The 14,134-nt window shown below is 43.2% G+C and overlaps 1 protein-coding gene across 2 annotated transcripts in view; it reads right to left on the bottom strand.

Moving 5' to 3' along the window:
• Nucleotides 1-5,800: 5,800 nt before the first annotated feature.
• Nucleotides 5,801-14,134, bottom strand: part of txlnba (taxilin beta a) — an 81,590-nt gene continuing 73,256 nt past the window's right edge. For both annotated transcript variants that reach the window (XM_039737734.1, XM_039737733.1), the window contains exons 8-10: nt 13,905-13,997; nt 12,044-12,139; nt 5,801-8,040 (exon numbers count right to left, since the gene is read on the bottom strand). In XM_039737734.1, coding sequence (XP_039593668.1) covers nt 7,387-8,040; nt 12,044-12,139; nt 13,905-13,997 — 843 coding nt within the window. In that variant the 3' untranslated portion in view covers nt 5,801-7,386. The remainder of the gene's footprint in view (nt 8,041-12,043; nt 12,140-13,904; nt 13,998-14,134) is intronic.

Below are 14,134 nucleotides of genomic sequence, written 5' to 3'. Positions count from 1 at the left end.
TGAGAAGCTAGCCAATCAGAGCATGCAGTTAAGTTCCTGTGTGCTGATTGGCTCAGCGATGGAGAGCGCCGAATTCGATTCCGCTGAATTAACCAGGAAGTCTTGTCTCGGTCATTCAGCATCAACGTGTTTCGCTGTGTAAAGAGTTACCTTTTGTGCTCTTTTGTGTTTATCTGTGCGTAGTCAAGCCCTTCATTATGTCTCCAAAATGATCTGCTCCTGCTACTGCTTCTGGGGCTGTGCCCAAGCGCCAACGGAAGATGCTAACGGTTGACAAAAAGGTAAAAGTTTTGGATATGTTGAAGGACGGGAACAGCTACACTGCTGCAGAACGCCATTACGGCATCAATGAGTCCACGATTCTTTTTATTTAAAAAGGAAGAAACGAATATAAGATCTACGGCCGCAGTGTCCTTTTAACCAGGGTACAAAACGAGTTGTAAGTGGACGTAATAAGGCGGTAGTCTGGATAGAATCTGCTTTAGGGATTTGGATTGAAGACGGCCAGAAGAAGAACAACGGCGGTGCTACACAGTCGCCTGAAGAGGCTCCTTTAGAAGAGCTGTAACACTCTCCTTTGTTGTGCAGTAAAACTAAACTCATTGTTATCGGACAAGTCGTTGTGTCATTGTTGGGGAGTAACCAGAATTCATTTTCTACTTACAGTACTTAGTACATGTACGTACATTTAGTGTCACTGTACATACATTTACTGTATACTTTTTTCTTGCATTGTACATATTTATTGCTGGTGGCCTGTCTATCTTAATGGCTGTAACATTTGTGATATCGGAGACGCTCGATATCTTTAAAATAATATTTAGGTTTTACTGTATATAAACAGTGTCTTTACATGCATAATTTCAATGAATCTTACCTAATATCTAAGAGAATACAAAGGGTTTATGCTGTATAACTGTGCGGGAAACGTTTATAAGAGTGTGGGAGAGTTTATAAGGGCTTAAAATATATAAAAATAACCATACAAACATATTGTTTTTACTTCGTGGATTTTCACCTTTTGCGGGGGGTTCTGGAACGCAACCCCCGCGATCGAGGAGGGATTACTGTAATTATAAAATGAAGAAAAAGATATCCCTAAAGAAAGGATGCTGCGAGGAGAGGTCCATGGCACAGTGCAGTTTTTAAATGTGAAGTGCAGGCTCCGATCAAATGTGAGTGTGTGTGAGCGCGCTTCACTCCCGAGTTGATTGGGGTGCTCAGCTGATCGCACATTCACGTGCAAATATGAGTAGATCAGTCCGGTGCCTCGTTCACACCTCAGAGTGTATAAAGCATCACACCTGCGCCCAATCAGACTGGACAAAAAGGAGCCGGAACAGCAAAGGTGGGACAAAAAAAAAAAAAAGATAGATCGGAAATTACAGAGAATGGAGAGAAGAGCGGGAATGGAAAGGCGCCATTGTGACACAGAGAGGAAGCAGGCAGATGGAAACGTGAGCCCAGGGATGACGCATTTGGCCAATGCTCTAGAGGACTACTCTTGATAAGCAGCCTTTTTAGCAGGAGCAACCAAAACCACTCCTGGAGGACCACCCGGAAGGCTGGGGAATAGAATCAGGAGTCGGATGAAATAAAACTAAACCGACTGGCAACAGGAGCCCAAATGGGATCAAGGAGTTGTCTACGCCTGCTGGTTTAAGTCTCCTCGTGCTGTGGAATCCAAAGAGGATAAACTGGGGAGCCGTTGGATTTTAGAAAGCAACACAGAGGATTGTGGATGTTAAAGAAATGTTCACCCTTGTGTTTTAACCTCTTCTTATGGAAATGTTTATTTGGACTTGTAACGGCATTGATTGTCACTGATTTCATGGATTATTTATTTATTGGAATGAGTTGAACCACTGCATGTTTGAACATTGGTTTTTGCTTGGATTTAAGAAAAGCACTGGCACTTTTTGCCCCAACCCCTTGGTGAATGTGAGTGTCCTAATTTGCCCGGCTCATCTCGGTACATGACTATCGACGATTACAGGTTGAAGAGGCTCCCGGATGCAACACAGAAGCATGGAGTCAACCCGGATCATCACAGATACACTCACAATAATACAATTTCGAAGTAAAGATTCGGCCAAAGCGTGATGCAGTCATGGGGTTCCTGCTCTGGCCACTTTGAGAGTGTGTGGGAGGCATTTATCCTAGGTAAGGGTCTTCATCCATCAGTAGGTGAGCTTCCATGTTCAGTGAAGTTGCCAGAGTGTTTATACTTTCCTCACGGTCTTTGGTTACAAAATAGAAACATGCAATTTCCAAACATGGGATACAATTGTTGGCTGGCACGGTTCAATTTTAAATGGCACACATTAACTGTTGACCATAAACTGATTGCCAGACCACCGGGTACACCTACTCCGCTTTCATAGCCTGCCTGAGTTGCCTCCACTTGTCTCTTCACATCTCAGTTTTGCCTTCTCCTTCTCGGTTTGCTGACATGACAGTCACCTGGCTTGCACGGCCTAAACATTTCAGAACTGTTTATTCATGACCCTTACTTACCTGTCTTATGTAAGGTAACGTAATTTGGAATTAAACTCACTGATCACAGTTGCACACTTCGAACCTTTGGCCAGTATGATATCCAGAGTGGTGCGGTGCTGAAGGGCCACAGTCCGGAGCACATGTAGTTTATCATTGAGCTCAGCGATGGTGAAGGAGGTACAATCAACAACAATTTGTATGGTCCGGGCCAGTTAATTCATATGCCTACCACAGGCCATTGAGGTGGCATGACTGAAGACTCCACCAGTATCTCTGACCGTGACCTCACTGGCCAGCCAGCCAGGCAGGTAGGTATGAATATGTTTAGATTCATGTGTATATATATTGTGGTCTATGGCCAGCTTGTCATCACGGCCAATACCCCCAGGCCGGCAGATGGAGCTCTCCCTGCAGCATGGAGGTGCCCCGGATACCAACAAGGAATCATGGACTATGGAGTTTTCCCCTACAAACCTGCTGGATACCCCAGGGGCCAACAGAGGACGCTGCAGGGAGGCCTAGAAAATCATATGTGCCCTATAACTCGGAAGTGCATCATAGGCAAAGCGACAGCAGAAGTGACGTACTTCCGGGATGAAGAAAAGGACTTTTTATCTGACCCGGAAGTGATAAGGATCACATGAACTGGGGATTGGAACACTTCCGGGTCAGAGACTATAAAAAGACTGTGACAGCTCCCAGACAGTAAGCTGAGCTGGGTGGAAGGATGGCCACGCGTCTGGAAGTGGTGGAGAGTTTATTGTAGAGTATTGTGGTAAATTTAATGAGTATTGCGGAGAGGAGGGTGCTTTGTGCACTGTTGTGTATAAATAAAGTCAATATTTGGACTTTTACTTGGTGTCTGACGTTTGATCGGAAGGTTCAAGGGAGTGATAGCGCCCCCTATCTGTCACAGTTTATATATGTTGTGGTCGAATAAAGGACTGAAAGTTCCACCCAGTCATCCCCAAACAAAACATGCAAAAACGTCTGCTACGGGCATGAAAATGTAACCAAAAAAGGTTTCGAGAGTAAGAGATAAGTCATCAGGCTTGGCAGCTCCCAGAATGTTGGTCACCAGTTAGGAGCTCTCTCCGGGGGTTTCTACCCCAAATGGAACACATCCTTCTGGTGCCTGAGGGATTTATAGGTTGGCAGATCGGAAGGGGCAAAGTCAATTGTCAAGGGGCATCTTCTCGGTACGGCCGAGGAAACAGAAGAGGACAAACTTAGTGCCAGCTACCCACATCTCGACCCACAGATGAGCCCGGAGAGTAATCCACAGATGTGCATGCATGACAATGTTTGTTTTTTGGGGAAGTGGGTGTGGTGGCACAACCTCCGCTACAGTGGGGGGACCCATGTATTTTATGCTACACTAGAGGAAATACCAAATATGTGAAAAATAACCCAAAAGTGTCTTCTAAGTCCTTCTGTTTGATTGAAAACACATCAATTTCGATTCATTTTCTGGAATTTTTATTCAGTACACATCAGGAGGGTCCTTACAGTGAGAGGTTCTCAGGCCCCGAGCCGTGTCGTTTAAAATTTGCATATCTGCAGACATTGTGCATATAACCTGGGGGGCCGCCTCTTAGCTGGGACAGACCAGAGAAGGTTTATTACAATATGTACACACCAAGCTGTTGTTTACCATGATGAATATGAAGAGGAGCATACAGTGTAGTACAGAAATGAAACACAAACATTATAACGTCACGCTTCTGAATAGGCTTTGATGAGAACTGAGAAAAGGCATTTGTAGAAATGTATCATACATCAGACCCAAAAGATACACATTCGGTGTAAGAGGGGACTCAAAGATGACACCGCTGTCAAGTGAGAGAGGATCCCGCACCATCACCTTGAAATATCATTATGGGTAGAGAAGAGTCATCAGGGGCAGCAACACCCTGTTAGTGAAAAAGGGGTCCACAGTGGGATATCTGAGACCAGCTGTTGGTGTTCATGACTCAAAATCGGGGTGTCTTAAACTGTGGGGTTGACGCCATTGGGTCACAAGTCACCGTTGGATTTAACTCTTTGAGGGCTGAATGTTTTTTCCAAAAAACAGTTTTCTGAAAAGCAATGGCTTCACACAGAAATCGACGTAAAACATCTGTTGCTGCATGCTGTGGCTGCCAGTCTGCCAAGAATGTGCGGCAGGCTCGCTGCCAGGCTGTCTTCGCGTGGCTGGGGCAGCAGCAGCGGTCACTGTCGCAGTGCATTGCAATCTGGATTCTACCGCATATCAATATTAAGTGGCAGTCCTCCCAGGTGAACAGTGCCATAGGCTAGTACCTGTTCAGTAGCATGAATAGCTGGGGACCAATCAGCTGAAGCCAGGACCTCACATTCATCTTCGATTGCTTGAATCAAAATTGGAGTCCGACAAGTGATAGTCCAGTTCCGAGAGAATGGGCAAAACATCGTCCCTGGAGTATCCTGCTTTACGCATCCGCTTTGATCTCTCGCCAGGTGTCAGGGCTATTTTTACCATTGTTTGTGCCTTGCTGCTCATGGGAGTGCAGGAAATCTCAGTCAAAACCAACGAAGCTAAATTTCCTTCTAGCAACAAGAGTCCAACTAAAACATAACAGTTGGTTTTGTCGCAGTTTACAGTTGATTACCATCGTCAACTCCTCCTTTTGACAAAGGTCGACATCAGCCCTTAAAGAGTTAATGAGAATGGCTCGTGGATGGAGTGCGACGTGGGTCGCCCCAGGTTGATTAAGCAATCGGCCATGAATCTCCATATTTGCAATAAGTATATATTGTCACACGCGTGTGCATGGGAAACACCTTAAGGGCTTGGTTGTTGGTAATTCCCCACTGAGACATGAGGTGGCGCTGCATAATAACGAACTCTCTTCTTCCTCCTCTGCAGAAAGGAAGACTGACACCATTCTACCTCAGATGTCACTTTCAGGGTCTGTCAACCTGGACCCGCCTCCTTCTCCCAGAATGCCTAATAAATGGAAGAACTATCATTTTAATCTTAGTCTGCCTGAGACGGTACTCGGAACGACTCGTTTTGCGTCTTTAAAATGCTTTTTTTTTCATTCAAACATAATTATATGGGGTTGGCTGCAAGGTGTCCTAAAACACTCTCGTTTGTCTTGTCTATCTCTCACAATATATAATGTTTACTAGTAGAGAGAGGTACAGAAGAGCACACGGCCAAAACCTGAAACATTGGGTTTTGTAACTTTTATTATTATTTTTCCTGCACAGCATGGAATGTACTTTACTTTTCTGTACATATACAGTATCTGTGGCACGTGCATTTTAAATAAATAGGTAATATGCTCACGGCGTCAGGTGGGGTGGTGGAGTGGCTCTGGCGGTAGATGTGGAGTTGGCGATCCCGTATCCATGAGTGCACGTGTGGGGATCGACACATTCCCTCATTAAGGCTGGAGCCATGATTGCCGCACCTGCGTTCTGCAGATTTTTAAAGGAGAATCGAGATGCGAGAGAGGGCCGACAATGAAACGAGAGAACCGTGAGTGAGCGATGGATCAGGTGCCTGAGCCAGCTAGAGAAAGACAGGAGGTAGAGTGGAAGGTAGCAATCGGCGCTCACAGAGGGGGATCGTCACCCGCTGATTTAATGGAGGAGCGGGTACGATGGTGGTGGAGTCCTCCTTAGTGATCTGGAGGATGCCAGAAGAGCGTGAAGGAAGACAGGTGGATATCCAGGCTATGAGGGGTCTGGCAGACGCCGACAAAGGCAGACAAGTTGAAGGATGAAAAGGAGGACTGCAGCTGGCTGGGGAGACAGGAGAGAAGACGATGCGTTGTGTTCAGAAAGAAGGGAAAAAGAAGAGCAAGGACTCGACATCTGTGTTCCTTTTATTACGGTTTTATCTTGGGATTATTTATGGGATTGTGACTCACGGACTGTCACTCTCTCTTTTGCCCTGCATTTGGGACACTTTTGTTTGGTTTTAATAAAAGCACTGAGTCACTTTGCACCCACCCTTTGCTGACAGTGTGTGCCCACATTTGTCTGGCTCATCCTCACGTACATTATTCACTGTTCTGGGTTCAAGAGGCTCCTGAAAGGAACCAGGGACCATGGAGCTGACCCACATGAACACCCGCAGGGCATGCTGGGATCTGTAGTCCCATGATATTAATAAAACATTTTAGTTCATGAGAGCTTCTGAGATTAGTAATCCTTACTTTGTAGGGTTTTTGTTTCACCAGGAAGTGCTTCTAACAGACTATGGCCTAGCACCGGAAATTCTCCCATCTAGGCGGGTGTAGAAGATGGCCAAAGCTTGCCTGGGAGGTGTGGAGGAGAAGAAGGAGAGAGATGAAACATTGTGTTGTGATTATGCCACTGTTGAAGCCTTTTAGAAAAGTATTTGTGAAAATAAACCTTTTTTATTATACCGGGACTTGCGTCTGGGGTTTGGGGTGCTGCAGCGCCCCCCTAGTGGTCACAACTGTTGTTTATAATTTATGCCTCCTATCTCCCTTTTAAAACTCCACAAGATGTGAATGTTGACAGATAACAAGCACTTCTGCCACTTTTGCTTTCTTGAGGTCGTTTCTTGCAAAGCGTCGAGATCGCCTGCACTGCCAATTTTTATTTTTTAATTTAATTTATTGCTTTTTAAGTTACTGCCTTTGATGACTTTAACGCGAATGCGCGCCCGCTTTAATCTCAAGACTTTCTGAAATATTCTGCGTGATGAGGCAGCTTCCATTCCTGTAAAGCCTGACGTGAACTGGCAGGTATAATGACATGACCTTAAATTTCAAACAAGTCTTTAGAAAAGGGGGGTAGATAAAAAAAAAGAATAATTTCTACAAATTTCTGGGAAGTCACTTAAAAAAAAAAAGAATAAAGAAACTTCACCGCATGATGCTTTGCGCTTTAATCAACCCCCTCTAAGTCGGCATCGGGCTTATTGTGACTCTCTTCTAAAGGATCGGTGGGCTTTAGAGAGTCAGCTTGTTCCTTATTCTGATTGCCTGTTGCCATCTCGCCATCGCTTACAACTGCTTTGCTCTCACTGGTGGAAGCAGGTGATGGAGCTGCTGCCTCATTCTCTTTGGTGGCAGCAGCTTCGGGATTTTTATCACCGGGCAGCACTTCTGAACTCTCACTCTCTTTGGTGTCGGAAACATTTTTTTCAGCACCAGAGCTAAGGATTCCTCCTGCTCTCTTACTGTTATCAACGTTAGGTATCTCCTGTCTGGAAGCCCCTTCCTCTTGAGGAATTTCATGGAGAGCAGCCTGGCAGGCCTCAGCAGGTTCCTGGGCACCAGTAGGGCACTCCGCAGGAAGATCAATGCAGTGTGATATCCTGAAGGCAGCGACGAGGTCTTCCAGGTTGGTCTTTGGAGGCTCCGGGTGTTCTTCTATGGGTTCCTCAGGCTCCACTTCCTTACTCTTTACTTTTGGGCCACGTGCTTCTGCAATTTTCTTGTAGAGCACTGATCTTTCTTCTTGCAGAGCTCGGCAGAGCTTCTCCAGTCGCTGGATCTTTAACACAAAGCACTCGTACTCCTTGTCCTTGACGAGTTTCTGTAAGAAGAGAAAGCAAGAATCAGGGCTGGTGACAAGTAAATACTCTCACGTTTTATACGTGAGTTTTAGGGTTTGCTGCCATGAGGGCTTTGTTTATGAGGTTTATTTTTCATTGTGGATCGACTTGACCAAGCTCATTTTCATTCCCTTCTTGATTCTCTCCTGTTTTCGCGGTGGCATGTGGAAACATCACGTGACTGGATCAACCACTCAAAGGTCAGCACACACTTCCCTGTAGTATCCGAGATTAGGATAATAACAGCGTTGGCGTGTGATTCTCTTTTTGTCTAATCTTTAGATTTTTTTTGGCCCACATTTTGAACTTGATATCTAATCAGAAGGAGATTTTGGCTATGACCTTGGCTCACTTTCTTGAGAAAGTCTCATCTCCTGATCCCATTACTTAAAAACTCTCCCTGTCTCTTTTCAAGTCAGAACAGTACATTATGGGAGTTATTCAATCAATTTTAAAGACTGTTTGATTTTTTATTATTTTAAAGTGTGATTTGAATTCTCCCACAATGCCATTTTGTTTTTTACCAGGAGACGCCATCTTGGGTGATTTTGTTTAACTTGTTTAACGGTCAATTCCTGGGTGCAATACCTCGATCCAAGGTTTGCAGACTACTAAAAGAATAAAGTTAAGTTTGTTTGCATTCTTCTTCACCCTCTGATTTCTTGAATTCCCCCTCGTTCGTCTTTCGACTTTGAATTTAATTTGTGTTTAGATGCTTTGATCTCCTAGTTTTGACCTCTGCTTCATTATTCAGATTCCCATTTATATCAGAGTACGTTCATTGCCTGGTGGCACAATAGCCATGCTGAAAATATGTGATTTTGTTAATGTGTACAATCAAAAATCGATTAAATGTCGTTATGTTTCATGTACCTTGTGGGTTGGAGTCCCTGGAGGTGAAGCCACTCTGACAACACTGCTCTTGTGCTCTCCCACAGGGTATTGAAATTGGCTGAGAAGGCTCAGGAGTTGGGAATCATTTGTTTGTTGGAGTTTTCTGTGTTGCATTTTCTGGATTTTTGATTATCTTGCTTTGTCTGAAAGATTCAGATTTTTTGGGGGGAACTGTTTGCGGTGGATTGCTTTTTTGACAACTTCCTTTTTACCTCTGAATTTTGCTATGTTTATTAATAAATCCTTCATTCATAAAGATTCTTTGTTTTCCCTTTTACTACAAGTCGAAGTTTATGGTAGCCCTCCTCTTGTGGGGCTTTTGTTACAGTTTAGTGATGTTTAGAGTTGTTTTGCTCAAGTTGAAGCCTGCAGGTAGCCTTAGAGGCCTAGCTAAAGTCAGGTGAGTCTCGGCTGGACACGACCTCTGTAAAGTGTTGTTTAAATGAATTTGGTTCTGCCTAACAGTACAATACTAAGAAACTCCTTCATGCACCAAATGCTCGACTGCCAGAAAAAGGACCCAGAAGCTGTGATGCCAGGGTGGCACCGCCTTTTGGGGTTCCACCAAAGAACAAGGAACACAGGCATTTAAAAGGTAATAATAGTCATTAATCTCAACTTAGCCTTTGTCTTGAACAGGGTCACTGGGGTCTGCTGGAGACTATCCCAGCTAGCATGGAGTGCAAGGTGGGGAACAAACCCTGGACAGAACACACACACATACACGCCAGTCACACTCTAGGGACAATTCATAAATGCCAGTTTATCTAACCTGCATGTCTTTGGACTGTTGGAGGAAATTAGAACACCTGGAGGAAACCCACACAAACATGGAGAGCACATACAAACTTCACGCAGGGAGGACCTGGGATGTGAACCCTGGTCTCCTTACTGCAAGGCAGCAGCACCACCACTCTGTCACCATGCTGCCCCACATAAAAGTAGACCTCACAGAAATTACGTAAAAATATGGCACATAATAACTCAAAAATAATTAGGTACATGCATTTAGACTGATACATAACACTGTTTATTGCAAAATGATAATAACACATAAACATATTCCTCATGACATGTACTATTTTATTGAATTTGATTATTTGAAAAAAAAAAAAACAATTTAAATAATAAGTCACCCATAAACGTGTACACAAAAACTCACCCTTTCATTTAATGTTTCCCTTACAAGCAAGCTAGCCTTTACCAGAGGTGGGTAGTAACGAGTTACATTTACTTGAATAACTTTATTTAAAAAGTTGCACTTCTAAGAGTAGTTTTACTGCACCATACTTTTTACTTTTACTTGAGTACATTTGTGAAGAAGAAACGCTTCTCTTATTCCACTACATTGGGCGACACTCGAATCGTTAATTTTTTCCATTAGATACACTATATTTTTGCCAGAGAGAAGCCACCAGTGGATCTACTGCAGGACTGTTTCACCAATCAGACGTAGCAACAATAATCCCATGGCTCTGTTTTACAAATCAGACAGAGCCATGCAGTCACATGACCACACGCAAACTGTGGAGGCATAGCGGCACAAACTCCTCACATTGAGTGGAGACAGTGAAAGAAAGAAGACATGAAAAATGAGAGCCAACTCCTGCTGAAGCTTAACCATCACTTCACTGAGTGAAGAACAAGCACGTTTTAACCAAACATGCACAGACACAGACATTCGAGGTAAAGTGAGACTTCTTGTACTGGACAAGCTGCCTTGTTCTGATGTTATTTTCTATCAGCTGTGCTATTTGGAGGGCGAGTGAATATGCAGTATTATACTGAGATCTCGTCACCGTAAGTCAGGGGTGCCCACACTTTTCCAATTTGCGAGCTACTTTTAAAATGACCAGGTCGAAATGATCTACCTACATTAAAAATTATATATAGATAGATAGATAGATTATATATATATAGATAGATAGATAGATAGATAGATATATATACTGTATATGTGTGTGTGTGTATATATACATAGCATTCGAAGTCTGAATCACAATCTGATTGTATGGGTGGTTACCTACCGGGTAACGCGTGTGGTTGGTCTGCAAGTCGGCAAACATCCGCCATGGTGCCCTCTCAGTTGCAAGAAGCAGATCATAGAATGTTACGTAGTTAACTGTCAAATAATGCAAAGAGTACGCGACACGTGTTTCGCCCTATTTTGGGCTCATCAGGCGTACACACTCCACTGCACCCCTTATCGGGGATCGAACCTCGGACGTCAGACAAAAGCACTTCGATTGTGACATTGTGAGAAAATAAATCCTCTTCCAATTCCACATCCAGCCCATACCCTCCTCAAACATTTTTTTTTAAATCCCTTCTTTAGTCGATATAAATTGGAAGGCTAACCAGGTCACAGCTGGAGTTTTGCAGTAGCTCGCGCGTTTGATCGTGCGGGATGACCAGTGTGTTTGAAGAAAAGAGATCTCAGACTGGCCGCCCTGTATGTCAATCAAGTGGCAAATGGCATAGGGAGGATATATGATAGACTAACATTTAATTTTTTTTTTTTAATGCAACGCGATCTACCTGCACTACCTTCTACTGGTCGGTCGCGATCAACGCTTTGGGCACCCCTGCTGTAAGTAGTTTGCACTGTTCAAATATCCATGTTACCTACTGTAGGTATCGGCTTCATTGTGAAAAACTGAGATTTGGGACTTTGTGTTATTTGTGCATCTTTATTTTGTAAACATTTTATTTATTTTTATTCATTTTTTATTTTATTATTTGAAAATAGCAGAATTTGCACATTATTTTATATTTTTGTCTTATTACAACATTTCTAAAAAATAAATCATTTATTATGATCAGTTACTTGAGTACTCTTTTCACCAAATACTTTTTTACTCTTACTTGCGTAATTTTTTGGATGGCTACTTTTCACTTCTACTGGAGTAATATTATTTTGAAGTAACACTACTCTTACTTGAGTACAATTTTTGGCTACTCTACCCACCAATAATAAAATTAACATTAAAAAAATGAATGAACTGACTTAGCGCAGTATACTGGAATTCACATTCTGTGCAATGGATGCCCAGGAAAAATGGAAGACCTAATAGTTGTCTCGTTACTTACCTCTTCAATCATATCCAGGAGTGCTTTGTTACAGCTCTCAAAGCGAGTTCTCCACAGCGTGGTTTCTTTTTCTAACTTCCCCATTTTCTTTGTCATCTGTGGAAAGAATCAATGAATACCTTTGGTGAAAAGTTGCATTTGTTTATTAAGAATATTTTCTCGTTTTCACGCTTGGTCGTTTTTGGAGGGTCCAATGCAGTCTCCCAGGTTAGTTTAGAGTGGGCTTGTATTTGAAAGCTCGAAAGTTCTGTTCAGGCAGGATTAGATTGTATATGTGCTGAAAAACAATCTCAACGTTCACATTAATTAAATTTAAGATGTATCCTTTGATTCCTTTATTAATAAAATGTCTTTCAAACTTGTAAAATTAACTGTTTTTATTGGCGATTGTCCATAGATTGTGTCGTCACGACTTTATTTATGGGCAGTCCCTCAGGTGCGCCACGAAAGAAAATTTTTGGACTTAGTGCGTCGCAACTCGAAAAAGGTTGCCTTTCACTGGTTAGGGTTTCTAGATTGTACACCACAAGGCTGCTTGTTCAGTTGTCGTCTGCTGAAACACTGTGTCCATCTGCTTGTAGCAGTACTACTTAAAGTTGCCCACAACTCCCAGCAGCCCTGGCAGTATTACTTCGTTGGGCAGATTCATAGGGAGCAGGGATTGCTGGAAAGAAGGTAAATTAAGCAGGCTCTTTAAAAACAATCCAAAAAGATGCCAAAGGGATTATGATCAACAGCCTGTATCTGTCTCTACACATCGCACACTATAGGATGATAACTGCAACTACCACCGTCGATTGCAGTTTCTTCTGGATGTATGTGCTTGTCCTGCACCTGCTTGTCTGTGTACTTTCATTTTGGTTGGATACGTTTTTGTCTGGGGAATGCTCTCAATTATGCCAAATCTTCACACTGCAACGGGAACCTGGTAGGACAAAACTTTACATTCCTATGAGAGGGTCGTTCACAGGGCTTACCATTCCACACATCGTCATCTGTACCTGCTGTATTCAAAAGACTCTAGCTGTCGACCCCAGAGCTCCACTCCATTGACGAGGTTGTCTCTTTATGTTATATGTGTCAGTGATAACACAAGGTTACACGATAGGAGAGGGTTATCTGACTCGGGTCAAGTAAACCAAGTGACAAAAACTTGCAATCCAATTGGCTGTCCAGCAGAGCTACTGAATCACGGAGCTGTGGAGGTCCGCGGCTGGACTCTGTTTGGACTTTTATTGTTAGTGCTAAATGTTAACTGAGTAGTGTCAGTTGTTTCGTTCAGTTTCACGTAAGTAGTGCGTATATATAAATAATTATTGCCGATGGGGAACTGGGGAGGGCTTTTGTGTACGTGTTTTTGTGTGATATTATTTTTTTTTCTCCCCATTATTTGATTAATATATTCTTTATTTGTCGAACCCAGCCACAGGGGATGCACAAACCAGTGTATTTCTTCGCGCCGGTCCCAAGCCCGGATAAATGGGGAGGATTATGTCAGGATGGGCATACAGTGTAAAATTTTGCCAGATCAATTTGCGGACAACAATACAGAAAGATGATCCGCTGTGGCAACCCCTAATAGGAGCATCCGAAAGAAGAAGAAGAATTAGATTCTTTATTTGTCGATAACATTGAGCTGCTCATCAATGTCTCTGTGTGTGAGTGAGTGTGTGCTGGGTCAAGGCTGCGTGTGTTCCCGGGGTCCCTGTAATAAAATGAATAAATCAAGGACCGCTACAGGCTTGTGCTGCTACTGTACAAAACTATTTTTAACTCATTGTAGCACATCCCGAACTTGTAAGTCACCTTGGACATTGGTTAACCCCACCACAGAATTGGAGAGCCCGGGTTTTGTACTCACTTTATCCATCTCCTGTTTGAAGGTTGCAAACACTTCGTTGCTCTTGGCCAAAGTATTCTGGAACTCTTCAAACTTCTCCGAGTAGAGGGCAAGCTGCAGGACAAGGAGATAAGGCATGTTAGTCTGTGCGACGTCTGCACGTCACTTTATAAGGCGTTTAAACTTTTAGTGTTAACACCATCCGATGAAGTATTTTGATAAGCACAACCACTCTCTGTTCTGAAAGCTGT

The sequence above is a fragment of the Polypterus senegalus genome, chromosome 16 (genome assembly GCF_016835505.1).
Source record: "Polypterus senegalus isolate Bchr_013 chromosome 16, ASM1683550v1, whole genome shotgun sequence".
In the NCBI taxonomy this organism is placed as follows: Eukaryota; Metazoa; Chordata; class Cladistia; order Polypteriformes; family Polypteridae; genus Polypterus; species Polypterus senegalus.
Note: the sequence above shows the minus strand (reverse complement) of the source record. Positions and strands in the feature narration are given on the sequence as shown.